The sequence below is a fragment of the Pleurodeles waltl genome, chromosome 4_2 (genome assembly GCF_031143425.1).
Source record: "Pleurodeles waltl isolate 20211129_DDA chromosome 4_2, aPleWal1.hap1.20221129, whole genome shotgun sequence".
NCBI lineage: Eukaryota > Metazoa > Chordata > Amphibia > Caudata > Salamandridae > Pleurodeles > Pleurodeles waltl.
Genome location: NC_090443.1, coordinates 293,619,139 through 293,647,073, shown reverse-complemented (window position 1 = coordinate 293,647,073; position 27,935 = coordinate 293,619,139). Strand labels below are relative to the sequence as shown.

Sequence of the window (27,935 nt, the reverse complement as noted above, 5' to 3'; positions counted from 1 at the left end):
TTCAGTTTATATAAGCCTCTTGTTGGTGCTGTTGACTTTGGTGCCTCCATGCCTGCACCATCAATGACAAGAACATGCAGCACAATCTTTTCTTTTTGTTACAAATGCCATATTCTTTGCTGAACCACATCTTCTGTGTTCGTGGGGTCTGTGCAAGACATATGTTAGTGTCGTGCTAGTTGTGCTCCCTGACACACTCAAAAGATTTGAGGGCAAGAGTGGCTAAACTTTTGATGGATTCCTATAGGAAGTCTAAATCAAAGCCTCTATCCAGATCCTGTGGTCAAGGACATTCCTTCCGGTCCAAGTGTCTCGTTCCACATGATCATAAACACAAAAGGGACCATGAGTTGTCCAGACGATAGAAGCACGAGAGGAGTAAAGGGATGTCTTCCTTTTCTGTGGAGGCTATCACCACTATTCAGAGAATTGCCAAATGGGTGCGCTTTCCCCCTACAGGGGCTTTGGCTCCGCATTTGACAGACTTTCAGGAAGCCTTGATGGTTATTTTAGCTTTTCACTCTAGAGCTCCTTTAGATTCCTCCTGTAGCATCATCATTATTAGATGCCTTTGTGTTGCTGTAGTACTATTTAAACAAGGGAAACACAAGGATACCTGGGGATCCTGGGGTAACAGCTATATCAGAAAAGAGAATGTATTACCAAATGGCAGTTTTAATGAAATCGGAAAGTTATGTAAACAAACAATTGAAAAACGCAGAGCGTTGCAGATGGGATAAGTGTGGACAAACGTACTTGGTGCTCTCCTTTTAGTTGGTCCAAGCGATTGAAAGTGGTCAACACTTGTATCAAGAATACCGTGTCCCATCAGGAGAAACATATGTTCAGTTAATTTAGGACCTGTTTTTTATTATTTTTTATAGGCAATGGAGTTTTGATCCCATTGTCAATGGCGGGATCATCATCGGGACTCAAAATGATATAAAACCCTCGAGGCAAATGATATTAAGGGAGAGAAAGTAATACAAGGCATGAGTGATGAAAATGACGTACTCACAGGATGAAAGCTGAATTATGAATAGTGCACTAAAAGAAAAAGGAATAAATATCTGAGAAGTATTTTAATATTACCTGGGGATTACCAATGAGGATAAACACAGGGGAACGTACATCTACTTGAGAATAATTGCCAGCGATGGACTGCGTCTGAGAATGAGAACCAGGGCTGGCCTATGTGTAATAATTTTAATTGGAGCTTCCGGCAAAAAGGAGAGCAGAATATGCAGCTGCCTGTTTACAGACAAATATGATGGATTCTCAGACCCCCTCCTCCAATGCTGAAAAAAATATGTGTATGCAATTAATGATCAAAATATTAACTGAATACTTCACATGGCATATTATTATTCTAGTGGGCATACAGGTTACAAGTGTACTTGGAGTATTCACTGAAGATAAAAAAACAAACAGGGTTTCAGCTATATTGGCACAACTTGCTCTTGCCATTGAATGGTGGTGGGTATTGACACTGAAGTTGAACATGACAACCCTAGAGTAAATTGGTGATTTTGAGAAACAGATAAGAGTCCGATGTAATAAAAGTTGCAAAGGTTGTTCTTGAAAAAAATTGAAAAGAATTCAGTCGCATAGAACATGAAAAAAAACTCTTTAAAAAAAACGGATATAAAACTGAGCTCACTTATACCTACTGGATAAGTACTATACTAAGAACACATACATATACTACCTCTGGCTGCCCCAGGGGCTGTTAAAACAAAAAAAAAAAACAGGAATTTGTCACTTTTCTGATACCTCAGAGGATTCGGGAGACAGTCCTGACCCAGGAGAAGGCCCAAGTACTGGTGCTAACCGCAGAGACATTTCTTCTTTACAGTGATATCAGCCTCACCAACCATGTTGGGGGTTGGAGGGGTGGGGGAGGGGCTGGAGGGGGGGCTGGGGAGAGGCAGATCAGAGGTGAGTGAGCAGTACCCCAGGGAATCACTGCACTTGTGAGAAATACTACAAGAGTGGGCTCCCCTACCCCAAGAGTAGACAATATGGAAGCAATTCCTATAGTTAGCTTGTCTTCACACACCTTTACAAGTATAACACTTACCCTGATAAATAAAGGTTTATCCTTTGTCCCGACGGAGAAAACGAACTTCCTGGAGGTCCATGCTGAGCTCCTCAGATTATTATTATTATTTTTTTAGGAAAATTTGCTTAGAGGCCTTCTTCAGTAATGTCCACTTATTCTAGTCCAGATTTAACTGGTTTACGCCCTCACTCTATTTTTTCACCTTCCCTTTCCCCTCCCCCCACTTCCTTGTGTCCCAGATTCTCATTTTTGAAAAACCTGTACTCCTGAGATTTCAACGGCCTCAATACGAAAAAAACATTCACTCTATAACATCTGGCAAGGCAGTGAGGCGCTAAATGCCCTAAAAAAAAATTAAATAAAAAAAAGGACACTGGTCTCATTATAAAAGCAGCTGATAAAGGCGAAGGTGTAGCCTATAAAACATTGATCTGTACAAACTTGAGCTCCTCCATCTAGTTAATCATACCAGTTATTAAATAAATGAACCAAGGTCCCCACAACAGAGATAGAAACTTAAATATTGAGACTTACTGTTGAAGCTAAAGAAATGGGTTGCCGAAGTAACAACTAATTTGCACACTTCAACAAAAAAAAAAAACACGCACACCTGTGATGTACCACTCTTCCTAAGGTCCACAAAAACCTGACAAACCCCCTGGGAGACCAGATGTGTCTGGGTGGGGCTCCATTTTGGTACTTATCTGGCAATACATAAAACTGTTTGCACCCATTATTGAATGTTATATATGTGACAGCATTAATTTCATTACCCTTGTCGAAGATTTTTACCTACCCACTCCCATATCTCTATTAGTCAGTTTAGACATAGAATCTGTTTACACAAACACCACAAATGGCTGTTTTAAATGTAATAAGCAATACTCTTAAATCCAGACCCAGCTTGCATCATGTCCCCACATCATTTATGGTGTCTCTCCACGAATTCGCACTTACTTGGAATTTCTTTAAATTTGATTATTACTTCTACCTGTAGATTAAGGGGACTTCTGTCGGGACAGTTTTTGCCCCAAATTTCGCTATACTGTACATGGATGACTTTGAAAAGAACGTAGTCCCCGCACTCACAAATCCTTTCGGAGAACATTTTCTTTTCTGGGGGAGATATATTTATGACATTTTTATGATCTGGGATGGTGACCTTTCAGCACTTGTACTCTTTCAGACTTAGCTCAGTCAAATTTGTAATGAGTTCAAATTCATTATGCAATCGTATTTGTCTGAAGTTTCTTTATTAGACCTTACTGTCCGTACTGAAAATTATCATCTGTATACCACACTAAGAGAAAACCCATAGAGAGAAATATCCTATTGGGCTACAATAGTTACCATCCTCGCTCACTGAAGGACTCATCACTCCCAATCAGTCAATATCTTAGACTCAGGCACAATTGCCAATATAAACAAACATTGGTAAATCCAATAGATTTCACCTATGCAAGAGCTTATGGCTTTAGCAATGTGTTTTGCCATGTTGTTCACCAGTGTGGTTGCTGTTCAGCATGACTAAAACTTAGTGGTGTGGAATGTTAGAGTGGAGTAGGGGCGTAGAGAATCATAGACTGGATTTGTTGGACCATCATAGAGTGGAGGAGTGGAGTGGAGTGGAGTTGAGTAGAGTTCAGTGGCAGAGTGAGTGGAGTGGAATAGGGTAGAGTGAGTTGGAGTGGATTGCGCTGGTGGGTGGATTGGAGTAGACTGGGATGGATTGGATTGGGGTAGAGTGGGGTGGATTTAGTGGAGTGGGGTAGATTTGTGTGGGTGGGTTGAAATGGGGTGAATAGAATTGGGGTGGATTCGAGTGAGGTGAATTGGGGTGGGTGACTTGGATTGGAGTGATATGGCTGGGGTGGATTGGATTGGACTAGAGTGGGGTAGATTGGAGTGGGGCATATTGGGGTTGCCTGGATTGGAGTTGGTGGGCTGGATGGAGTGGGGTGGACTGAACTGGCGTTAGGTGGATTGGATTGGGATAGTGGGGTGGATTGGGGCAGTGTGGAGTGGATTGAAATGGAGTGGGGTGGATTGAAGAGGGATGGATTGGATTAGGTTGTGGGGTGCTGATGTGGGGTGGATTGGATTGGGGTGTGATGGATTGGGGTGGTTCAGAGTGGGGTGGATTGCATTGAGGAGCGGTGGGTTGGAGTGATGTGTATGGATTGGATTGGAGTGGGATGGACTGAACTGGGATTGGCGTGGGGTGGAGTAGGCTGGATGGGTTGGATTGCAGTGCGCTGGGCTGAACTGGGATGGGTGGATTGGATTGGGGTATAGTGGGGAGGAGTAAATTAAAATAGGGTGGATTGGGGCGGGTGGACTGGATTGGGGTGTGCCTGGGGGATTGGAGTAGGGTGGATTGGGGTTGGTTGGATTAGGGTCGGTGGACCTGAGGCATTGATGTGGATTGGAGTGAGGTGGATTAGATTGGCATGTGTGAATAGGATTGGGGTGGACTGGAGTGAGGTGGATTGAATTGAGTGGGGGTGGATTGGAGTGGGATGGATTTGATAGGGGTGGGCTGGATTGGACTGGACTGGACTGGACTAGAGTGTGGTGGATTGGACTGGAGTAGGGTGGATTGGGGTGGTTTGGATTGGGGTAGGGTGGATTTGATTTGTAGGTGGTGGATTATGGTGGATTGGAGTGGGGTGAATTGGGATGGAGTGGGACGGACTGGGGTGAGGTGGATTGGATTGGAGTGGGGTGAATTGGAGTGGGGCAGATTGAAAAGGTTGGAGTGGGGGCAGGTTGGTTTGGATTGGAGTGGGGGCAAATTGTTTTGGATTAGAGTGGCGCAGATTGGAGTAGGGCAGATTGAATTGGGGTTGATTGGATGGTTGTTGGGTAAATTGGATGGGAGTGGAGTGAGATGGATGGTTTTTGAGGTGGGGCAGACTGGAGTGGGGAAGACTGTTTTGCTTTGGAGTGGGGCAGACTGGAGCGGGCGGACTATTTTGGATTGGAGTGGTGCGGATCACCCTACCCCAATCCGCCCCTCTTCAGTCTGCCACACTTTCATCCAAAACAATCTGTCCCACTCCAGTCCGTCCTACTCCACATTGTTTTGGAGTAAATTGGGGCATATTGAAGTGAGGCGGATTGGAGTGGGGGCTTATTTGTTTTCGATTGGAGTGGGGGGCAGATTGTTTTGAATTAGCGTGCAGCATATTTCAGTGCGGCAGATGGTTTTGGATTGGGGCATATTGGTGTGGGGAGAATTGTTTTGGATTGGAGCAGGGAAGATTGCCCCATTCCAATTCGCCCCACTTTAATCCAAAACAGTCTGCCCCAAACCAATTCACCCCACTACAGATTGTTTTGGAATAAAGTGGGCCAGACTGGAGTGAAGCAGATTGGAGTCGGGCAGATTGTTTTGGATTGAATTGGGAAGATTGTTTTGGCCTGGAGTGTGGCGAATTGGAGTGGGGCATATAAGATTAGGGCAGGGTTGAGTGGATTTGGGTAGGTAGTTTGGATTGTAGTGGGGTGGACTGGTGTGAGGTGGGTTGGGGTTGATTGAAGTGGGGAGGCAGGGATCTGGAATTGCTTCCTATCGCCCGACGCACAGGACATATTGTTTGGGGTCAAGGGCAACAAAGCCATTGGCTGCCAGTTTACAGAGAAGGGAACTGTCTGCAGTTGAGGTAATGTGTGTCCATATGTTAATGCTGTTCAAACATGTATTTATTGTTCATTAATTAAAAGCCTTCATCTTTAGGGTTAGCGCTGTAAATAAATGTTTTAAGGCAACACTGCACTACTGACTGTAGTTCCAGTAAAAACAAAGGAAAAAAGTGTATACACGTTTAAAAATATGAGGCTAAGTATAATGTTCCCAGAATGCTCTCTGAATAGATTAAATGTTTGCAGAAGCGTGTAAGCAAGAGTGATGATTCTTTGCTTTCAAAATAAAATGTTAAGAAAAAAATGCAAGTAGGAAAAAAAAAAACGTTTTGCTACTATGAAATTTTAGCTATTTCTTTGAAGCATCATTTAGTAAAATGTGTTGATGCATGATAGTATTTCCCAAAAATAGTCCTAATTGAAAATCAGTGTCATCATTTTCAACAAGATTATGGGAACCATGAGAATAAACAAGCACTGGTAAAGCCAACCGATCCAACATTTTTGTGAGTCTTTTGGTTTTGTCAATGCGTTTCTTGTTTTGACATGGCTTTTGTAACATTTTATTGTTGTGGGAGCTGCGAGGCCCTCACCATTGTAACAAATACTGGCAAAAAGAAGAAAAAAAAGTTTTTGGTCTCAAAAAGCACACATTGCCACCAGTGGCGTAACAAAGGCCCTGCAGCTCCCCTCCAGCCAGCCCCCTCAGCACAACACCTGCCCGAAGGGATTCTGGAGGTTGGGGCAACCCTTCATGTTCTTTGCAGGGGGTGGGGGAGGTCCAGTTTTGTTATGCTACTGATTGCCACAGTAGTTCCTGACATTGAACAAAACTACTTTGTGTGCCAATATGCTCCTTGTGGAAGAGCAGAATGCATTCACTCATAGTAAAGCCAGCAAATGGAGAAATAGAAGTTTAATAAAAATTAAATGCCCTGGTCAACGCCAGACCTAATTAGGGACCCAATTCTTTAAAGAAGTTCACAAAAGTGCACCCTTGGTATATGTCTTTGAATTAGTGGCTTTCATGAATTCACAAGAACTTACAGAAGTACACCCTGATATCGTACTCCTAGAAACTCCTAGAATTGTATGTGTAGATTTGCGCATGTGAAAATCTATTGAGCGTTTACAGGTTCACTTTCCCTCCAACCACTTTTTTCCCAACCGTGGAAGAAATTCTACTTCTGCCATTGTCAGGAGTAAACTTCCAACCTTTCTCACTATGGGAAAAGATTAGAGAAGAGCTAGTGAAAACCCTTAAAATACTCAAGTTTGCAGACTCAAAGGCATTCCAGCCCTGAACCTGTGCTTACTGCTTCCTCCAGCCCCACTATGTAGATCTGCAGAAAGGTGGCAAAATAATAAAATTGCTATAGAAGGGATTGAAATTGCAAGTATTCAAGCCCTACTATGGTTGTTGTCCTGGCATAATCAGACTATTTTCAGAGCTCTTACATAATGAGATTGCTGCTATAATTTGCCACCGCACTACATGGCACCAAAGGGACAAGTAGATTTTTTTTTTTCAGGAGAAGTAGATTCAAGTAGCAGCCTGTCCCATGGACAAGTAGAAATGTTATTAAATTCCACACCCCTGGGAGGATTGAAGTGGGGTGGGTTGGGTGTACTGCTCGATTGTGTCGGAGCATCATTTTACAAATTACACATAATAAACAATGCCACTTTGCAACATTTACAGCAAAATAATCATAATTTATTGAGAACAGCGCTCACAAGCAAAAAGTAAAGAAAACATGAGTGCAAAGTGAGAAAAGAGGACTTGGCAAGATAAAAGAAAGTTAGCTGTAAAAAATAAAACTTTTAAACTTGGTTACTCTGCTGGGCACGTTTTTGCCAGTCACACGCCTTCTGTTTGCAGTGCACTAGATGTTTTAAAAAAAAAAAAAAACGAAACAGTTCCTCAGTCATGTCTGGAGCAGCAGACAGGCACTGATTAAGTGAATCAGTCAGTGCTTGGTCCCTGCTCCACACAGAGCAACGGCAATGACGCCAGGCTTACAATAATGAATTATGAGGCTTTAAAGAAGAGTGCAAGGCAAGCCAACAAATGGTAAGAGACTGGCGGGCTCCAAGCCCTTTTCTGTACACAGCAGTCTGACAAGCGAGATACATGCATTTGTAGGCTCGACCCTAAAAGCGTTTTTTCTGAGAAGTAGGGATCCTAACTCATGTCATTAGAACATAGTTTTCCAAAATGTCTGTTTAAACATTCTGCGAAAAGAGCATGGTATTGTCCATTTGATGTTTTGCTGACCACCCAAAGAAACCAAATTCAACAGGCTTGTTTGTGTTACCAAATTCTCCCAATCTCAAAATTGTTTTCTAAAAATATTAAGAAAAATTGCCATATTTTAGCAGCTGGGGACCTTGCATTTCAATCTCCTATGGTTGCAAATAAATGAGAAAGCAACTTAAAAGTTCATTTTGTATGTGCAACCTTACCACCTTCCAATACTACACACACAATTACTGAACACTTGGACATTTTGCCAGTGAAAGGACATTATAATGCAGCCAATGCAGCGTCTGTCCATTCTGTATTAAGACCAAAGAATTTACTCATCAACAAACAACTATACCATTCGACTCTTTCTCCAATTACAATTCTTCTGTGCATGTCATTTGTTGTATATTGGTCAAACTACACAAAAGATCAAATAATAATATGAATATGTCAACATAGAAGTCATATCCGATGCAGGGTCCTCACTGCACCTTTGATGTCACACTTCCTGGAAAAAAGCCATTCTGGAAACCACCTTGGATGGCAAGTAATCATCACCATCTCAACTGTCCAAACAAGGAGCGAACTTAGGAAGTTTATTGAATAAAGAAGAATTCCATGGGATCGTCCAGATGATCACCATACGTACAAACTTAATCTGTGACAATTAGACAGCTCTGATCTAAATGAACTACCAGTCTTTCCCGGATTCGCTACACTGGCCTTTTTGGCTGAATGTTGGTCCTGTGAGTCCGCTTGGTTATACTGGCCCTTGTCACAGGCAACTGCATTAAAATTCCCCAGCTTAGTGTAGGAAACAGGACTTCTCTGTGCAGATGTCTCTTTCCCCCCGACCCCCCAACACATTTTGCCCCCATTTGAACTACTAAATGCTGGTTTTTCTAATAGCGTGCCAACTAGGCACCACTGCCAGTGTTCTTTCCCCTAAAAACGACATACCCAGTTGCCAAGGGCTTTAGCACCCCTGTAAGACCCTAGCAATTGGTACCCCTGGTACGTAGGGCATTGGCACTAAAGTGAGCCCCTATGGGCTGCAGCATGCATTATGCCTCCCTACGGGACCCACACAAAAGCACATACAGACTGCCATGGCAGAATGCATGAAATGGTGTAAACAGTTATGAAAACACCACACTGCACAGGCCCTATGTGCAAGGTCCAAATATAATGCAATGCATGTCTTGTATACATGTCATCCCTACAGCAGGCCTTAAGAGCCCTAATACACGTGAGGGCATATACATGATGACCCTGTGTTGTCTAGTTCTATTCTAGTTCTGTTACTAGATATAATGAACAGGGAAGCCATCTTAAGGTATGTACTGGGTACTAGTCACTATGAGTTACCCAGCTTCATAATTACTTCACTGAAACATATGGTGTTTGGTTTCAAACACCTCGTCTTAATAAATCCATACTGATGCCAGTATTGGATTTATTATGACATGCACCCAGAGGGCACCTTAGAGGGGCCCTCTGAAAACCTACTAGTCCTCTAGTGTGCTGGCTGACTGGTATTGACCAGCCTACCACCACAGACACGTTTCTGACCCCTAGAGGTGAGTGGCTGTGCTCTGAGGCCAGAAGCAACGTCTGCGCCCAAGAAATGTGTTATCACTTCCTTCAAATGGATGGCTATTAAATCAGTATATCTAGGCTGGAGGCTTCAAAGCCTCTGCCACCCTTTGATATGCGACCCTGGCTTCCCCTAAACCCTTAGGCCCATCTGACAGGAAATTAGCTATGCAACTAGGTGTGTTTCACCACCAGGCTACTAACTCCCGGGAGGTGGGCCTGCCTGACGTGTTCCACGAAGGAAGAGTTCCACTATCTTGGTTTTGGTGGGATTAGGAACTTTGGGACAAGGGTATGCTCACTCCCCACAGGAAGTGGTCATATAAGGGGTGTAGTCACACTAATGGCTACACTTCCCTAAACACTCCTAAATCAATTATTTAGGTGGCCTCGTGTCACCAGGAATGCAGATTCACTTGACTACAAAGAGAAGGACAAAGAGGAGCCAAAGGCACAAAAACTTTGAAATAGCTGTGGACTTGGTGCAAAACCCTGCCTGCCTGCCCCAACAATTGCAAAGACCGACTCATCCTGCAGTTGTCCTTCCGCCCAGAGCCGTGGAGGACTGCCAGCCCTTCGCCTTTCAGTAGCATCTCCCTTGGAGTGGAGGAGTCACTTCCCTGCACCAGCAGGTACCAACCACAATTGTCCAGTTGTCTGTTTTGCTAACCATCGGGTCCACAGAGGGAGCATGTCCCCAGTAAGAGGATCCAGAGTGTCCCAGAATGCAGCCCTGTCGACCTAGCCTGTCTTTGAGACTCTAACCTTGCATGGAGCTCCCCTGCACCAATACCTGGACTACCTCAGCCGGTTGCAGGCACCAAGGCTTGTTTAGTGTCCAGTCCGTACACCAAAGCTGCAAAAACTGACCTACTAACGAGGGACATCTGCACCACCAACCCAGCACAGAGAGTGGCCCTGCTGTCTTGTCCCCCCCCCCCAAACCACTTCCTCACCATGTCGCCCCCCGCCCAAGAAGCAAGAGCCTCTAAGACCAGTGACCTGCCAGACTAAACACATCTGCACCTGACACCACAGCCCAAGTCTGAGTCAACCGACTGTGTCCCATGGCCCCAGAGACCCTCAAGAAGTGAACCCCCTTTGGGTTCAGCCGGACTGGCCCCCCAGTCCCCACTTCCAGCCCTTTTCTTCCAGGTACTGCTCCCTCTACTTTGTGAATAGTGTCCAAGGATACCGTCGCTAGGAGCACTTCTGCACCTGGACGCACTAGGGCAGGTAGCCTGAAACTGCTTGTTCTAGAGGCCTTGGCCTCTGTTTACCTTAAGTCCATAAGAACAGTCCTGTAAGCAGATTGTAAGTGACCTATGCAGTGTATGTTTTACCCATAGGATAACATTATTACATTCAAGGCTCATGCCTCAAAAATGACAGCTGTATTTGACATGTTTCTGAATATTTCTAACTTGAAAAGTACTTACCTGATCTTGAAGATCTTGGTGTCTAATATACAATTCTAAGTCACTTTTCTACATTGGTTTTGAGTTGCTTCAGGGTGTGTCTCATTAATTGACTGTGTTCAGCAAACACCTAGCACTACCCTCTGATCAGCCTAAACTGCTCGCCCACATTACCACAAAAGAGAGCATTTAGGGTTATTACTTTAACTTCTGTCAGCCAGCAAGGGTTACCTGTACTGTCTGCATAGTGTATCCCTATATTGGTACACTGCATAGATAACCAGCTTTCTACAGTTAGCACCCCTGTCAGTGGTTATTTTTCTCCCCTTTTTGCATTTATGTCAGACCACTCCAATTGCTTTTCTTTATTGTGCTTAGGCTAGCTTTGCCTCCCCTTCTGTGACGCACTAATTTGTCAGTTTGGCTTCTCCATTAGGTATGTGTTGTCCTGTGTTTACCCACACATTTCTTTCCCCACTCATATCAGTATCTCACAGATATTATTTATTCTTTTATTTTTTCATGCACTCTTCATCATTCAGCTTTCATTCTGTGACTACATTCCTTTGTTTTCATCACTCATGCCTTTTATTACTTTCTCTCCTTTAATATCACTATCCTTTTATTGTTTCAGCTTTCCCTCCGTCTCACTGTATTGTTTTGAGTCCTGATGATGATCTCACCATTCATATTGGGATTGAAACTCCAATGACTACAAAACATGGACCCTAAATTAATAATTGTACTTTTTTTTTTTTCCTAATGGACAGTACTATTCTTGATTTGTTGATCCACTTGTTGATCACTTTCAGTCACTTGTGTGCATCACTTAAAAAGGGAGCACTAAGCATGTTTGTCCACACACATACCCACTGTGCCGCTATGTGATTTTGAATTGCTGGTTTACATAATTTTCTGATGTATTGAAACTGCCATTTGGTTCTACTCATTATCAATATCATTAGTAAGGACCATTGTATTTTCTGATATTGTGGTGCTAGTGGCTTCCGTTGACTGTCAGAAAGTCTGTTTTTGAGTCCAGAGTTGACTTCTGCCTCTGTCTCCGTGTTCATGCTTTCTGTCTGTCAGGTGCCAGTTCCAACAATGTTGGTTTTTCCAGCTCTGTTCAAGCAGAGGCAAAGCTAAAGAGAGGACAGAATTGTATTTGAATGAATTTGTTCCTCCAATCCTAATTTCCTATATGGAGTTTTTTTTTTTTTTTTTTTTTTTTTAAAGGGTGGCTGTCTTGTTATGGTCCGATTCCAATGCGTTTCTATTTCTAAATAGTCCTGTTTATGATGAGGACATCAATCTCCTATTTTCAGATGGATAGTGATTAAAAAGGGAGCAGAGACGTTAAATATTCAGATTAGCCTAATATGCCCTTGTTCATTGAAATTGTGACACAGGTGCGCTGTTCTAACTTTTAATTAAACCTTGACTGAACATTTGATCTGTCTAGAAAGTATAGGCCTGATCCTGTAATTTCTCCTTTTTTATTGAACCATTCAACCCCATAAATTTTAATTGTGCAAGTTTTTGCAGCAAAAGATAAATTGACTCTTTTGATGGTCAGATACTCTGGGTAAAGATTTCTGTGACACTGCACTTTAGCCTGGAAACCTCCAAATGCTTCCTTTTTGCTGACTTGGTGTAATCATGCTTAGTTGAAGTAGCTTCTTTACCTATAGTGAAGTTGTCTGATGCGTACAAGCAGCCCTTTAGAGATTTTGGCAGTGATGTTATTGCTGTCTCTAAGCAGTTCATGCAGATCATTGGGTTCTGGATCCTTGTTACCTTAGTATGCTTAGATGATCATAACAGCATTTTTCTGGGGATGTTACAGTTATGTTAATGGGTATGCCAGTTCACTGCAGACTTTTTGAAAAGAAGGCAGACTTCCTACTGGCGTGGCTCAAGTATGACTGTGGCTAGGGCTTTTGGTTTGTCATCGCCTACCTGGAAGTTCAATCAGCAATATCAGTGGTCAAAGTATTATAGCTAAAAGCTAGTCCATCAGCCTTTGGGTGCCATATTTCAACAGCATTGGTATCCATTTTGTGCTTTTAGGGCAGAGATACTCGTAAAGCACTCCAGGTAGTAGCACCTTCTTGCTTAAGTTATGGCCCCACTGCAGCAAAACCCCTCAGTCATTTCAGGTACTGTTCTGTGATTCCCTGTTAGAGGACAGGTAGCATTGTTCTTCCGGGGGTGGCTATAAACAGCTATGGACCAATGGGTCTTGCAGGATATTCAATACAACTACTCTTCCCTTCCAAACCTCAGCTCCTCTCCTTCCACACATGCACACAGACATCTTGATAGATGGACAAAATTGATTGCTGTTCTTCTTTGCAAAGATGCAATCAATATTTTTCTTCAAGACCGCTGTAGTCAGGATTGTTGTTCCTGTTATTTTATCTTCCCCAAAAAGGATAGGGTCTTTCTCATTCTACATTTTTTCGTATGTTGAACAAATATTTCAGTAAAGACCAGTTCAGAATTTTGACATTGTTTCACGGCTGCAGTCCCTTCACACTCAGTATTGGCTTATTTTGCTGAACCTTGAGAATGCCTAATTTCCTGTTCTCCAGTATTGGGGTATCTTTCATAGATTCACATGCTTGAATCATTTCCCGTCGTCGAAGTGGGCGTCCCACGGTACATAGAAAGCAATAAATAGAGAAAAAACTTTTTTTTTTCATTGAAATCAATAGGAAAAAACACCTTCAATTGTATAACTATCAGCATCTTTAGAAAGAGCCCAAACTTCAGCCAATCAGGCGCGACCACCCCTTTAGAACCCTCAGCACAGAGGCTCAGTCTCTCAGATTTTCTACCGCACGTCGTGTATAAGGGAGTCTCCCTGAGCTCTGCTCAGTTTTCTATCTCTTCAAGAGAAATTCTTGGAAGTTTTCACTTGATTTTTTCTACAGAAGTTTTTTCCATCATGTCTACAAGAAAAGGTCTGTTTAGGCCTTGTGGGACCTGTGGAAAATTGAGACTTCACCGTGAGGATCCTCACAAGGAATGTATCTACTGCTTACATCCAGAGCATAAGGTCAAGGACTGTAAGATCTGCAGGACCTTTCCCAACAAGACTCTGAGGGACAGAGAAGCCAGGCTCCTACTTTGGCTCCAGAAAAGAAAGGCAAGGGAAGCTCTTTCTGAGGAGGAGAGTGACACTTCTGTCACCTCAAAGAAAAGGAAGAGACCGGTGGAGAGCCTATCCCCTGCAAGCAGTAAGTCAGCTAAGAAGCTGCATGTTTTTAAGGACAAGCCAGGGGATCTACCTTCAACATCCAAGGTAGCATGTGGCAGGGTTCACTCAGAGCCATCCACACCTGCTGCTTCATCAAAGAAGCTTAAAAGGCCTTCAAGCTCACTGCCTCCGTCGACGTCCCAAAAATCTACACCGTCGACGGCGCAGTCGACGAAGCGCTCCGTCGACGACAGGTCTTCCTTCGACGATGACTACAGTGACGGCCACGTTTACGGCTCCTCCATCACCGATGATAGTAACTTCGTCCCCGCTATCATCTACGATGATAACGTCGGTGAGTCGGAAGTATGGTCTGTCGTCGTCGCACACCTTGAAAATAAAGAAGCCGTCGACGGGTAAGAAGCTGAAATCTTTGCTGCATTCATCGACGAGAAAGTTCAGAAGATCACCGTCGGTTTCGCCGACGAAAATACCGACGACGCACCTGTCGACGGCAACCCCGTCGACGGGTGGCGTAGCAATATTGACTTCGTCGACGACACCTTCGTCGACACTGGCAGCACCGATGCCGACTACACTGACGACGGCTCCGTCGACGCCTACACCGTCGACGAGAACACCATCGACGAGTGCTCCGTCGACGGCAGCTCCGTCGACGACTCATTATCCTCACTCTGGAACATCTCCTTATTTACCGCAGAGAATTTTGCCTGTAAAGAGCAAGTCTTCTTTATTGCTTCCATCTCATACATCGCCCAGCAAGGTTGCACCAATTCCTCCACAACATCTATTTGCTGATGAAGGTGATGACGGTGATGTTTATTCTGATGACAGCTTTTTTCCGGTGGCACGTAGTCCATCTGAACTACGCATTAAGTGCCAAGAGGAGGATGAGGAGGAGGATCTTCAGCCTTATTCGGACCAGCAGGATCAAAGTCATCTTCAACAACAAGAGCAGACAGTCCAGATGCCGGTCTCGTTGATAAGCAACAGATGATGCAAGATTATTATTCGAGATTTCCTCCAGCTGGTTCTTCTACACCGGTACAACCTCCACAGACGCCAGTGTCCACTCCGGCTGGACCTTCAGAATTTCTGGGCCCTACCACAGCACCTTCATCGGTTCAGGATATTGCTTCACCTTCATCCGAGGAGGAGCAAGAAGAAGGGGAGATACAGGACTCGGATTCTCTCATTCCGGAGTGGGATGACTATCAAATCCAAACTCCATCTCCGTCTACACCACCGCCAGTGGACTCTCCACCGCAGGACATTGGGAGTTTCCATAGTGTCATGGAAAGAGCTGCGAAAAGATTCCAGCTGCCAATTACTTCGAAGCAGTCAGACTGCTTTCTTTATGACTTTAAAGAGGACACTAGGAAATCGGTAAGGGCCATACCCATTGTGGATTTCATTTGGGAGGAGGGCCTAAAGGTAATGCAGACTCCGTCCTCCATTCCCGCAGTCTTACCGAGACTAGAGAAGAAGTATAAGGCACCAGACAACTCCCCAGCATGTTTGATCAGCCATCCTAAACCGGATTTGGTTATTTCGCAGGCAGCTCAGAGGAGGTCCAGGAATCCATCGGTATCTCTGACTGCCCCCCCAGACAAGGAAGGACGTCGTTTGGACTCCATAGGCAAGAAGTTTTCAACTATGGCTGCCACCACTGTGAGAGCAGCTAACTCTCTAGCAATACTGGGGAGATACGATCGCCAGATGTAGTCTGACATGTCACAATTCATAGATATGTTACCTGAGAGCAGTAGAGTGGAAGCACGTAGAATTCTGCAGGAAGGAGAAAGGATTTCGGCTGAAATCATAGACTCTGCAATTGATGTCTCCTCTACAGGATTTCGACAGTTGGCGGGGTCGGCCGTACTCAGACGCCAGGGGTGGCTTAAAGCTACCTCGTTTAGGCCTGAAGTTCAATTGAAGATTCTGGACATGCCGTATGATGGCGAGCTTTTGTTTGGAAAGCATGTTGATGATGCATTACAGTCGATTAAGGCAGACACTGAGACAGCCAGATCATTGGCAGCGCTACAGTACAAGAGGCAACCCTTTCGGAGAGGGAGAGGAACCTTTTCATATAGAGGAGGCTCAACAATATCGTCATTACTCCTCTTACCAAGGTCAATTTCGTTCAACCTTCGGCCAGCAACAACCGCATTCCTTTCGTCAGCAGTCATCCACTCGCTTCAGGCAACAAACGAGAGGAAAGTCGGCTTTCAGGGCCAAAGAAACAGCAAGAAAGCAGTGACCCTCATCAAGTGTCTGCACCCAGCCCCTATATCAACACTCTTATAGGGGGCAGAATTTCCAAATTTCTACACCAGTGGTCCAGAATAACTACAGACAAATGGGTATTGGATATTATCAACCGGGGGCATACACTAGAATTCAACCAACCTCCCCCTCAAGTACCACCAAGAGGTCCTCCGCCAGCCCATCTCAACGAGCTTATGGAACAGATTGCTATTTTAATGAGGAAGGGAGCAATAGAGATCGTACCAAAGAGCCAGAGGGGAACAGGTTTTTACTCCCGTTTCTTCCTTATCCGGAATAAGACCGGGGACTGGAGGCCTATTCTAGAGCTTCGCTCGCTCAACAAATACCTCAAGAAACAATCTTTTCGCATAATCTCTCTTCAAGACGTCCTGCGCCAGCTCAACCGAGGGGATTTTATGACATCTTTAGATCTTCAGGACGCATATTTCCACATTCCTATTCACCCCAATCATCGGAAATTCTTGCGGTTCAGGGTTGCAGGCATTCATTTCCAGTTCAGAGTGTTGCCTTTTGGCCTCAGGTCGGCCCCAAGAGTGTTCACCAAGGTTTTGGCGCCAGTGGCGGCCCACCTCAGGCAATTAGGGGTACAGGTGTTCCCGTACTTGGATGACTGGCTAATAAAAGCACGTACAACATCGAAAGCTGCCAGAGACACGGAGACATGTCTCTCCCTTTTCGGAGCTTTGGGCTTGACAGTCAATTATCCCAAGTCTCACCTAGAGCCTACCCAGAACATCACGTTTCTAGGAGCCATCTTGGACACTGTGCAAGCGAAAGCTTTTGCTTCACAGGACAGAAGAAAGAAACTTCGAGACTTAGCAACACGTCTCAGCAAAAGAAAGTCCGCTTCAGTGCGGACTTACAAGTCTTTTCTGGGGATCCTATCGTCTTGCATTCCATTGATACAGAACTGTCGTCTCCACATGAGGACTCTTCAACAACAATTAGACAATCAATGGAAGCAGATAAAAGGCGCTTTCGACGATGTAATTCGAATAACCCCTTCAGCAAAACAGGCTTTCAGATGGTGGAAGGAAACTCCCCTCGTTTCCGACGGTCTGTCATTTCTGAAAGACAGGACCATGCACGTAGTAACAGATGCATCCCTGGAGGGATGGGGTGCTCATTTGCAGGATCTTTCCGTGAGGGGAAAATGGTCCACTCAAGAATCAACTCTCCACATAAATGTATTGGAGTTGAGAGCGGTTGCCTTGGCACTCAAATCCTTCCTCATGAACATCAGAGATTCTTCAGTTCTGATAAGAACAGACAACACCACGGTCATGCATTACATCAACAAGCAGGGAGGCACAAGATCTCGGGCATTATCTCTGGAGGCGCAGAAACTGTGGCATTGGGTAATTCGGCACCGAATTTCCATCAGGGCAGAACATCTCCCAGGGATCACCAACACCTGGGCAGATGCCCTAAGCAGGACTCGAACCAGCTGTCACGAGTGGGAACTCAATCAGTCAGTTCTCGACAGTCTCTTTCGTCGTTGAGGCAAACCCAGTCTAGATCTGTTCTCGACCAGAGACAACAAGAAATGGCAACACTTCGCAAGCTGGCGTCCACAGAGGGGATCAAAGGGGAATACGTTTTTGATCAGATGGTCAGGGATTTATGCATACGCTTTTCCCCCGCTTCCTCTCATCCCGAGGCTTCTGCAAAAGATGAAGAGGGAACAATGCAGGATTCTACTAATCGCTCCCAGATGGCCACGCCAGTTCTGGTTCACAGAACTTCTATTACTTTCGGAACTACCTCACATTCGGCTGAAGGCAATACCGGATTTGTTAACAATGAGCCAGGGTCAAGTTCGTCATCCCAACCCGACATCTCTTCGTTTATCAGCCTGGCTCCTGAATTCTATGAATTTGATGGATTAAATATCCCTCCGGATAGCAGGGAGGTGCTTGCCTGCGCCAGAGCTCACTCTACAAACCGAACATACAAGTTTAAGTGGAAGAGGTTTTGCGTATGGTGCTCAACTTCCAATGTTCACCCTCTAACGTCATCTCCTGAACAAATTTTGCCATATTTATTGCATTTGGCTAAATCCGGTCTTTCACATTCATCTATTAAGGTGCATCTGGCGGCCATATCCCGTTTCCGACGGACGTCTCAGTCTCCTTCACTATGGTCGTCCAGAATAATAAAACAATTTCTTAAAGGTTTATTTAGGATGTTTCCACCAGTTCATCGTCCTGCACCGCAATGGCATTTGAACATTGTGCTCTCCCAATTAATGAAACATCCATTCGAACCCATTCATAAAGTGGATCTCAAGTTCATCTCTTTTAAAACAGCCCTACTTCTGGCCTTGACGTCAGCAAAGAGAGTCAGCGATATCCAAGCGTTCACAATTTCTCCACCTTTCCTCCAATTCAAGCCAGAGGTGGTCATTTTGAGAACTAATCCAAAGTTTATACCTAAAGTCCCATCATCTTTTCACCTAAATGAACCAGTGATTCTCAGAACATTATTTCCAACTCCGCAAACGGCAGCGGAACGAGCTCTACATTCTCTAGACATTAAACGCTGTTTAAAATTTTATATTCAAAGGACAAGCGGTTTCCGCAAATCTGAACAATTATTTATCAGCTATGCAAAGTTCAATAAGGGTAAAGCAGTCACTAAACAGAGTATAGCGCGCTGGATCTCTTCCGCCATACAGTTGTGCCACCAGTTGGCAGGGAAACCATTATCATCCAGTGTCACAGCGCATTCCACTAGAGCGGTATCCACTTCAACAGCTCTATTCGCTGGAGTCCCTCTGAACCAGATCTGCAGGGCGGCAACATGGACACGTGCTCACACTTTCACCCAGCATTACTGCCTAGAGGCTTCTGACAAGGTGGATGCTGCGGTAGGACAAGCGGTATTGCGTAATTTATTTGCATAAGGTGAGCCAATAACCTCTTCCCCTCCGTCCTCTCTGTATTGTTTGAAGAGTAATTTAAAGTATATAATTTCATGTGTGTGGGTATAGGTATATGTAATATATATATATATATATATATATAGATGTGTATATATAGATAGATAGTTTATATAGCTAATATGGTTAGCGCTTAATTTTGCAAAGGTTAATTGCCTATATAGATTCAGATAGCATGCATTTTACATAGGCATACTATTGGTGTTACAGGATTCAAACTTTTGTTCTTACTGCTGGCTATTCTGATTCAAGCATGTGAATCTATGAAAGATACCCCAATACTGGAGAAGAAGATGAGTTACTTACCTGTAACTGTGGTTCTCCAGTATTGGTATCTTTCATAGATTCACATGCGACCCACCCTCCTCCCCAGAGAGGCTCACCTCCTTTGGTTTTTCCCTGTAATCTCTGTGCGGAGAAATCTGAGAGACTGAGCCTCTGTGCTGAGGGTTCTAAAGGGGTGGTCGTGCCTGATTGGCTGAAGTTTGGGCTCTTTCTAAAGAGGCTGATAGTTCTACAATTGAAGGTGTTTTTTCCCATTGACTTCAATGAAAAAAAAAAAAAAAAGTTTATTCTCTATTTATTGCTTTCTATGTACCGTGGGACTCCCACTTCGACGACGGGGAATGATTCAAGCATGTGAATCTATGAAAGATACCAATACTGGAGAACCACAGTTACAGACAAGTAACTCATCTTCTTCCTTTACAGGAGTCTAATTAGGTAATACTCATTAACAGTTAAGAGTACTCTTGTGAGGGTGGCCCTCTGCTGTGAAAGTGTTCGTCAAAGTGATGTAGTACAGCCGGTGTATTTGCGTTGACAAGGCCATGTTCTCTATGCATACGCGAACAACTGCTTTCTGAGTGCTCCCTGTGGATTTTTAGCCAGCAAAGTCTCTCCTATAATTGTGCTTTTGCACGTGCTTTATTTTTAGTCCAAAAAGTCATTCCTGTTAGCATCTTCAGTTTATCAGCACATTTTTAGATACCATGCTTGTTTCTGCTTCAGAGCTGTGTTTTTTTCTCTCAGATGGTCTTAATTTTCAAGAAAATAGCCTTTGTAGTCAGCCAGAGTTGTATCTGCCTTTTAGGTCTGATGGATTCATGAATTTTCCTTATTCTGGATAACGGGTGGTTACAAAAACCATGCCTCAGAAATGCAGCAGTCTGAAACACTTGTGCTTTATGTGCCTTGTCATCCCTTACTAGAGTCCTTGCTTTGTTGGGCCAGTCAATCCATTAAAACAATTAGTGATCCATTCAGGTGCCCTCATAAAATGACATTCCCAGAAATGTTTACAAGGTTGGAATGATCATTTGGAGAATTTGTCAACGAATTGTATTTGGTCCAGAATAGCCTGGTTTTCATATCAGTACTCTGGAAATGAGAGCAATAGAGCATGCCCCAAAGTGTTTCTTCCTCGAGTGCACAGTTCATAACAGGAGAAAAGATCACTATGTTTTATCCGAACAAATTGGGCATCTTGCATGTTGGTGCAATTGTAAATGAAGCATTGCAAGTTTGGGACTAGGCCTTAGACAGGAAAATTGGTCTGTTGGCGTAAGTATCCTTTACAACATGTACATTACTGCTAAGTCTTTAGGGTGCATGTATGCAGCCTCAAGAGTTTTTTGTAGGTTTAAAACATGCTCCAGGTGTTTAAATGTGACTCTTGGGACCCACCAGGAGACTTAAACAAATCCTGCAGGATGCCAGGGCACTTCCCACCATATATTTCATAGACTAGAACGTCGTCTTAGTGTTGATATCCTTTGAGAACTTGGATGTGCTCTGTCTTCCTGTGTCCATTTCAGTCTTACCGTCTGAGTGTCCAAGTGTTTAATTAGCTTTCTTTATTCTCTTCCAGAGTAGTCAGTTCATGAAGGGACTTTTAGATTTCCACCAGCATCCAACCAGCATCCATCACCAGAGTTTGAACTGGTGATATCAACTTTGATGAAAGCCGTTGCAAGTCCATTCATAGGGTCAAGCATTTAGTTTGGAAGACTGGTTTCCTGCTCAATTTTTCCTCTTATAAGGATTTGCAGGATGCACGCTTTCTACTTAAAGGAACTTTACTTTCATTTCAGATAACACAAAGGATCCCTCGGGACAAAGACAATATTTATTTGTGAAGTGCTGCTTTTGTTTATTCAGATTTAACAGATTGTGCGGTCTATCCTCTTTCTACAACCAAGCACTGGAGCTGTAAAGTTGTTGCTATCTTAACATGACAATATGTTTACATTTATACTTGAAAAAGAGTAAATCTGTCTGCCAGTCCCTCCAATTTTATAGTTGTTGGTCAAATCATCTGTGGCATATACTTATTGAAGTAAGGTTTAGCGAAGTGGTAGTCTCCTCTATCACTTCCCATTTAGCAAATTTTCTGGTCTTCAGCCAACTGTATTGGCTCTGACTTTCTCTCTGTCTTCTAGGCTGAAAAAGTCCATGAGTGGAATGAGGAGATCGGGAAGCTGCTAGCTAAAGCGGAGCAGCAGGGAGCTGAAGGGAATGTAGAGGAGTCTCAGAAAGTGATGGATGAGGTGGAACGAGCTAGAGCCAATAAAAGAGAAGCTGAGGTAAGTCTTCCATAAATGCTTTGCTTAATTCTCTGTTCATTGTGTTCTCAACAAAACGTAATTTAGGATTGAAAGAGTTTGCATTGGATGAACTAAGTGAATGCATCCTATCTCATTTAGCACCAAGTTCCAGTCTGAAGCTCTGTAGCATCAATTGTCTCCTTTTTTCCCCTTAGGAAATTTATCGCAACTCTATGCCCGCCTCCAGTTTCCAGCAGCAGAAGCTTCGTGTTTGTGAGGTTTGCTCTGCCTATCTTGGTCTTCACGACAATGACCGCAGGCTCGCAGATCACTTTGGTGGCAAGCTGCACTTAGGGTTCATTGAAATCAGAGAGAAGTTGGAATTGCTGAGGGTAAGTCCTAACAGGGTTCAGCCCTGGTAAACCTAGGAAAAGTGATGCAGATCTTTTAATTTAGCAGGAATGGTTGGAAGGTCGTTAAAGTCTAAAGTGTGACTATTGTAGAGCTGTGTTCATATGCTGCTGGGGGTGGATAATTGCTGTGGTCTTCCTGTGCACTCAAGATTGCTCACGAGTTTCAGGGCCCTTAAGATTTTTCTTTATGGATAGACCGAAAGCCTTTTAAAGTGCAAAATGATCTTCTTGTGGTTTTCATTCCTCAAGTGCGCAAATTGCGCCATCTCAAAAATAAGTTGTTTTTTTATTAAATATCTAAAATTATCATTATTCTTACCAAAGGCCCTAAATCTGATTAATAACTGACGGTATGTTCAATTTGGTGAACTAACTAAGAAATTCTGCATGGGTAGCTTGGTCATATGAATATTATAATATAATGAGAAAAACAGATATGCACTGTGTAGGAAGTTGGCTCTGTATGTGCTATTTCAAAGTAAGGAATAGCATGCACAGAGTCCAAGGGTTCCCCTTAGAGGTAAAATAGTGGTAAAAAGAGATAATACTAATGCTCTATTTTGTGGTAGTGTGGTCGAGCAGTAGGCTTATCCAAGGAGTAGTGTTAAGCATTTGTTGTACATACACATAGACAATAAATGAGGTACACACACTCGGAGACAAATCCAGCCAATAGGTTTTGTTATAGAAAAATATATTTTCTTAGTTTATTTTAAGAACCACAGGTTCAAATTTTACATGTAATAGCTCATTTGAAAGGTATTGCAGGTAAGTACTCTACGAACTTTGAATCATTACTTTAGCATGTATACTTTTTACATAAAACACAATAAGCTGTTTTAAAAGTGGACACTTAGTGCAATTTTCACAGTTCCTGGGGGAGGTAAGTTATTGTTAGTTTTCACAGGTAAGTAAGTCACTTACAGTTCTCAGTTTTTGGTCCAAGGTAGCCCACCGTTGGGGGTTCAGAGCAATCCCAAAGTTATCACACCAGCAGCTCAGGGCCGGTCAGGTGCAAAGGTCAAAGAGGTGCCCAAAACACATAGGCTTCAATGGAGAGAAGGGGGTGCCCCGGTTCCAGTCTGCCAGCAGGTAAGTACCCGCGTCTTCGGAGGGCAGACCAGGGGGGTTTTGTAGGGCACCGGGGGGGACACAAAGTAGCACAGAAAGTACACCCTCAGCAGCGCGGGGGCGGCCGGGTGCAGTGTGCAAACACGCGTCGGGTTTCCTTCAGGTTTCAATGGGAAACCAAGGGGTCTCTTCAGCGATGCAGGCAAGGGGGGGGCTCCTCGGGGTAGCCACCACCTAGGCAAGGGAGAGGGCCTCCTGGGGGTCACTCCTTCACAGAAGTTCCGTTTCTTTAGGGGCTGGGGGCTGCGGGTGCAGGGTCTTTCCCAGCCGTCGGGAAATGGAGTTCAGACAGTCGCGGTCAGGGGGAGCCTGGGGATTCCCTCTGCAGGCGTCGCTGTGGGGGCTCAGGGGGGACAACTTTGGTTACTCACAGTCGTAGAGTCGCCGGAGGGTCCTCCCTGAGTTGGTTGTTCTCCACCAGTCGAGTCGGGGTCGCCGGGTGCAGTGTTGCAAGTCTCACGCTTCTTGCAGGGAGTTGCAGGGGTCTTTAAATCTGCTCCTTGTAACAAAGTTGCAGTTCTTTTGGAGCAGTGCCGCTGTCCTCAGGAGTTTCTTGTCTTTTTCGAAGCAGGGCAGTCCTCAGAGGATTCAGAGGTCGCTGGTCCCTTGGAAAGCGTCGCTGGAGCAGGTTCTTTGGAAGGCAGGAGACAGGCCGGTAAGTCTGGGGCCAAGGCAGTTGGTGTCTTCTGTTCTTCCTCTGCAGGGGTTTGTCAGCTCGGCAGTCCTTCTTCTTGTAGTTGCAGGAATCTGTTTTTCTAGGTTCAGGGAAGCCCTTAAATACTAAATTTAAGGGCGTGTTTAGGTCTGGGGGGTTAGTAGCCAATGGCTACTAGCCCTGAGGGTGAGTACACCCTCTTTGTGCCTCCTCTCAAGGGGAGGGGGTCACATCCCTAATCCTATTGGGGCAATCCTCCATCTGCAAGATGGAGGATTTCTAAAAGTTAGAGTCACCTCAGCTCAGGACACCTTAGGGGCTGTCCTGACTGGCCAGTGACTCCTCCTTGTTGCTTTCTTTGTTTCCTCCAGCCTTGCCGCCAAAAGTGGGGGCCGTGGCCGGAGGGGGCGGGCAACTCCACTAAGCTGGAGTGTCCTGCGGTGCTGTGACAAAGGGGTGAGCCTTTGAGGCTCACCGCCAGGTGTTACAGCTCCTGCCTGGGGGAGGTGTTAGCATCTCCACCCAGTGCAGGCTTTGTTACTGGCCTCAGAGTGACAAAGGCACTCTCCCCATGGGGCCAGCAACATGTCTCTAGTGTGGCAGGCTGCTGGAACCAGTCAGCCTACACAGATAGTCGGTTAAGTTTCAGGGGGCACCTCTAAGGTGCCCTCTGTGGTGTATTTTACAATAAAATGTACACTGGCATCAGTGTGCATTTATTGTGCTGAGAAGTTTGATACCAAACTTCCCAGTTTTCAGTGTAGCCATTATGGTGCTGTGGAGTTCGTGTAAAACAGACTCCCAGACCATATACTCTTATGGCTACCCTGCACATACAATGTCTAAGGTTTTGCTTAGACACTGTAGGGGCACAGTGCTCATGCACTGGTACCCTCACCTATGGTATAGTGCACCCTGCCTTAGGGCTGTAAGGCCTGCTAGAGGGGTGTCTTACCTATACTGCATAGGCAGTGAGAGGCTGGCATGGCACCCTGAGGGGAGTGCCATGTCGACTTACTCATTTTGTTCTCACTAGCACACACAAGCTGGTAAGCAGTGTGTCTGTGCTGAGTGAGGGGTCTCCAGGGTGGCATAATACATGCTGCAGCCCTTAGAGACCTTCCCTGGCATCAGGGCCCTTGGTACCAGAGGTACCAGTTACAAGGGACTTATCTGGATGCCAGGGTGTGCCAATTGTGGAATCAAAAGTACAGGTTAGGGAAAGAACACTGGTGCTGGGGCCTGGTTAGCAGGCCTCAGCACACTTTCAATTCAAAACATAACATCAGCAAAGGCAAAAAGTCAGGGGGTAACCATGCCAAGGAGGCATTTCCTTACACAACCCCCCCCCCCCCCCCCCCCCCCCCAAACGAAAGAGGATGAGACTAACCTTTCCCAAGAGAGTCTTCATGTTCTAAGTGGAAGAACCTGGAAAGGCCATCTGCATTGGCATGGGCAGTCCCAGGTCTGTGTTCCACTACAAAGTCCATTCCCTGTAGGGAGATGGACCACCTCAACAGTTTTGGATTTTCACCTTTCATTTGCATCAGCCATCTGAGAGGTCTGTGGTCAGTCTGAACTAGGAAGTGAGTACCAAAGAGGTATGGTCTCAGCTTCTTCAGGGACCAAACCACAGCAAAGGCCTCCCTCTCAATGGCACTCCAACGCTGCTCCCTGGGGAGTAACCTCCTGCTAATGAAAGCAACAGGCTGGTCAAGGCCATCATCATTTGTTTGGGACAAAACTGCCCCTATCCCATGTTCAGAGGCATCTGTTTGCACAATGAATTGCTTGGAGTAATCTGGAGCTTTTAGAACTGGTGCTGTGCACATAGCTTGCTTCAGGGTGTCAAAGGCCTGTTGGCATTCTACAGTCCAGTTTACTTTCTTGGGCATTTTCTTGGAGGTGAGTTCTGTGAGGGCTGTCACAATGGATCCATATCCCTTCACAAACCTCCTATAGTACCCAGTCAAACCAAGGAATGCCCTGACTTGAGTCTGGGGTTTTGGAGCTGCCCAGTCCAGAATAGTCTGGATCTTAGGCTGGAGTGGCTGAACTTGGCCTCCACCTACAAGGTGTCCCAAGTAAACCACAGTTCCCTGCTGTAGGAAGTTGGCTCTGTATGTGCTATTTCAAAGTAAGGAATAGCATGCACAGAATCCAAGGGTTCCCCTTAGAGGTAAAATAGTGGTAAAAATAGATAATACTAATGCTCTGTTTTGTGGTAGTGTGGTCGAGCAGTAGGCTTATCCAAGGAGTAGTGTTAAGCATTTGTTGTACATACACATAGACAATAAATGAGGTACACACACTCAGAGACAAATCCAGCCAATAGGTTTTGTATAGAAAAATATATTTTCTTAGTTTATTTTAAGAACCACAGGTTCAAATTCTACATGTAATATCTCATTCGAAAGGTATTGCAGGTAAGTACTTTAGGAACTTCAAATCATCAAAATTGCATGTATACTTTTCAAGTTATTCACAAATAGCTGTTTTAAAAGTGGACACTTAGTGCAATTTTCACAGTTCCTAGGGGAGGTAAGTATTTGTTAGGTTAACCAGGTAAGTAAGACACTTACAGGGCTTAGTTCTTGGTCCAAGGTAGCCCACCGTTGGGGGTTCAGAGCAACCCCAAAGTCACCACACCAGCAGCTCAGGGCCGGTCAGGTGCAGAGTTCAAAGCGGTGCCCAAAACACATAGGCTAGAATGGAGAGAAGGGGGTGCCCCGGTTCCGGTCTGCTTGCAGGTAAGTACCCGCGTCTTCGGAGGGCAGACCAGGGGGGTTTTGTAGGGCACCGGAGGGGACACAAGCCCACACATAAATTTCACCCTCAGCAGCGCGGGGGCGGCCGGGTGCAGTGTAGAAACAAGCGTCGGGTTTGTAATGGAAGTCAATGGGAGATCTAGGGATCTCTTCAGCGCTGCAGGCAGGCAAGGGGGGTTTCCTCGGGGAAACCTCCACTTGGTCAAGGGAGAGGGACTCCTGGGGGTCACTCCTCCAGTGGAAGTCCGGTCCTTCAGGTCCTGGGGGCTGCGGGGGCAGGGTCTCTCCCAGGCGTCGGGACTTTAGGTTCAAAGAGTCGCGGTCAGGGGAAGCCTCGGGATTCCCTCTGCAGGCGGCGCTGTGGGGGCTCAGGGGGGACAGGTTTTGGTACTCACAGTATCAGAGTAGTCCTGGGGTCCCTCCTGAGGTGTTGGATCGCCACCAGCCGAGTCGGGGTCGCCGGGTGCAGTGTTGCAAGTCTCACGCTTCTTGCGGGGAGCTTGCAGGGTTCTTTAAAGCTGCTGGAAACAAAGTTGCAGCTTTTCTTGGAGCAGGTCCGCTGTCCTCGGGAGTTTCTTGTCTTTTCGAAGCAGGGGCAGTCCTCAGAGGATGTCGAGGTCGCTGGTCCCTTTGGAAGGCGTCGCTGGAGCAGGATCTTTGGAAGGCAGGAGACAGGCCGGTGAGTTTCTGGAGCCAAGGCAGTTGTCGTCTTCTGGTCTTCCGCTGCAGGGGTTTTCAGCTGGGCAGTCCTTCTTCTTGTAGTTGCAGGAATCTAATTTTCTAGGGTTCAGGGTAGCCCTTAAATACTAAATTTAAGGGCGTGTTTAGGTCTGGGGGGTTAGTAGCCAATGGCTACTAGCCCTGAGGGTGGGTACACCCTCTTTGTGCCTCCTCCCAAGGGGAGGGGGTCACAATCCTAACCCTATTGGGGGAATCCTCCATCTGCAAGATGGAGGATTTCTAAAAGTTAAAGTCACTTCAGCTCAGGACACCTTAG

At 45.1% G+C, this 27,935-nt stretch overlaps 1 protein-coding gene across 3 annotated transcripts in view; it reads left to right on the top strand.

Annotated features, from left to right (window-relative positions):
- The window catches only part of LOC138292552 (putative RNA-binding protein Luc7-like 2), a 311,074-nt gene that overhangs the window by 134,515 nt on the left and 148,624 nt on the right, over positions 1 to 27,935 (top strand). For all 3 annotated transcript variants that reach the window (XM_069231227.1, XM_069231228.1, XM_069231229.1), the window contains 2 exons: positions 21,867 to 22,010; positions 22,187 to 22,363. In XM_069231227.1, coding sequence (XP_069087328.1) covers positions 21,867 to 22,010; positions 22,187 to 22,363 — 321 coding nt within the window. The remainder of the gene's footprint in view (positions 1 to 21,866; positions 22,011 to 22,186; positions 22,364 to 27,935) is intronic.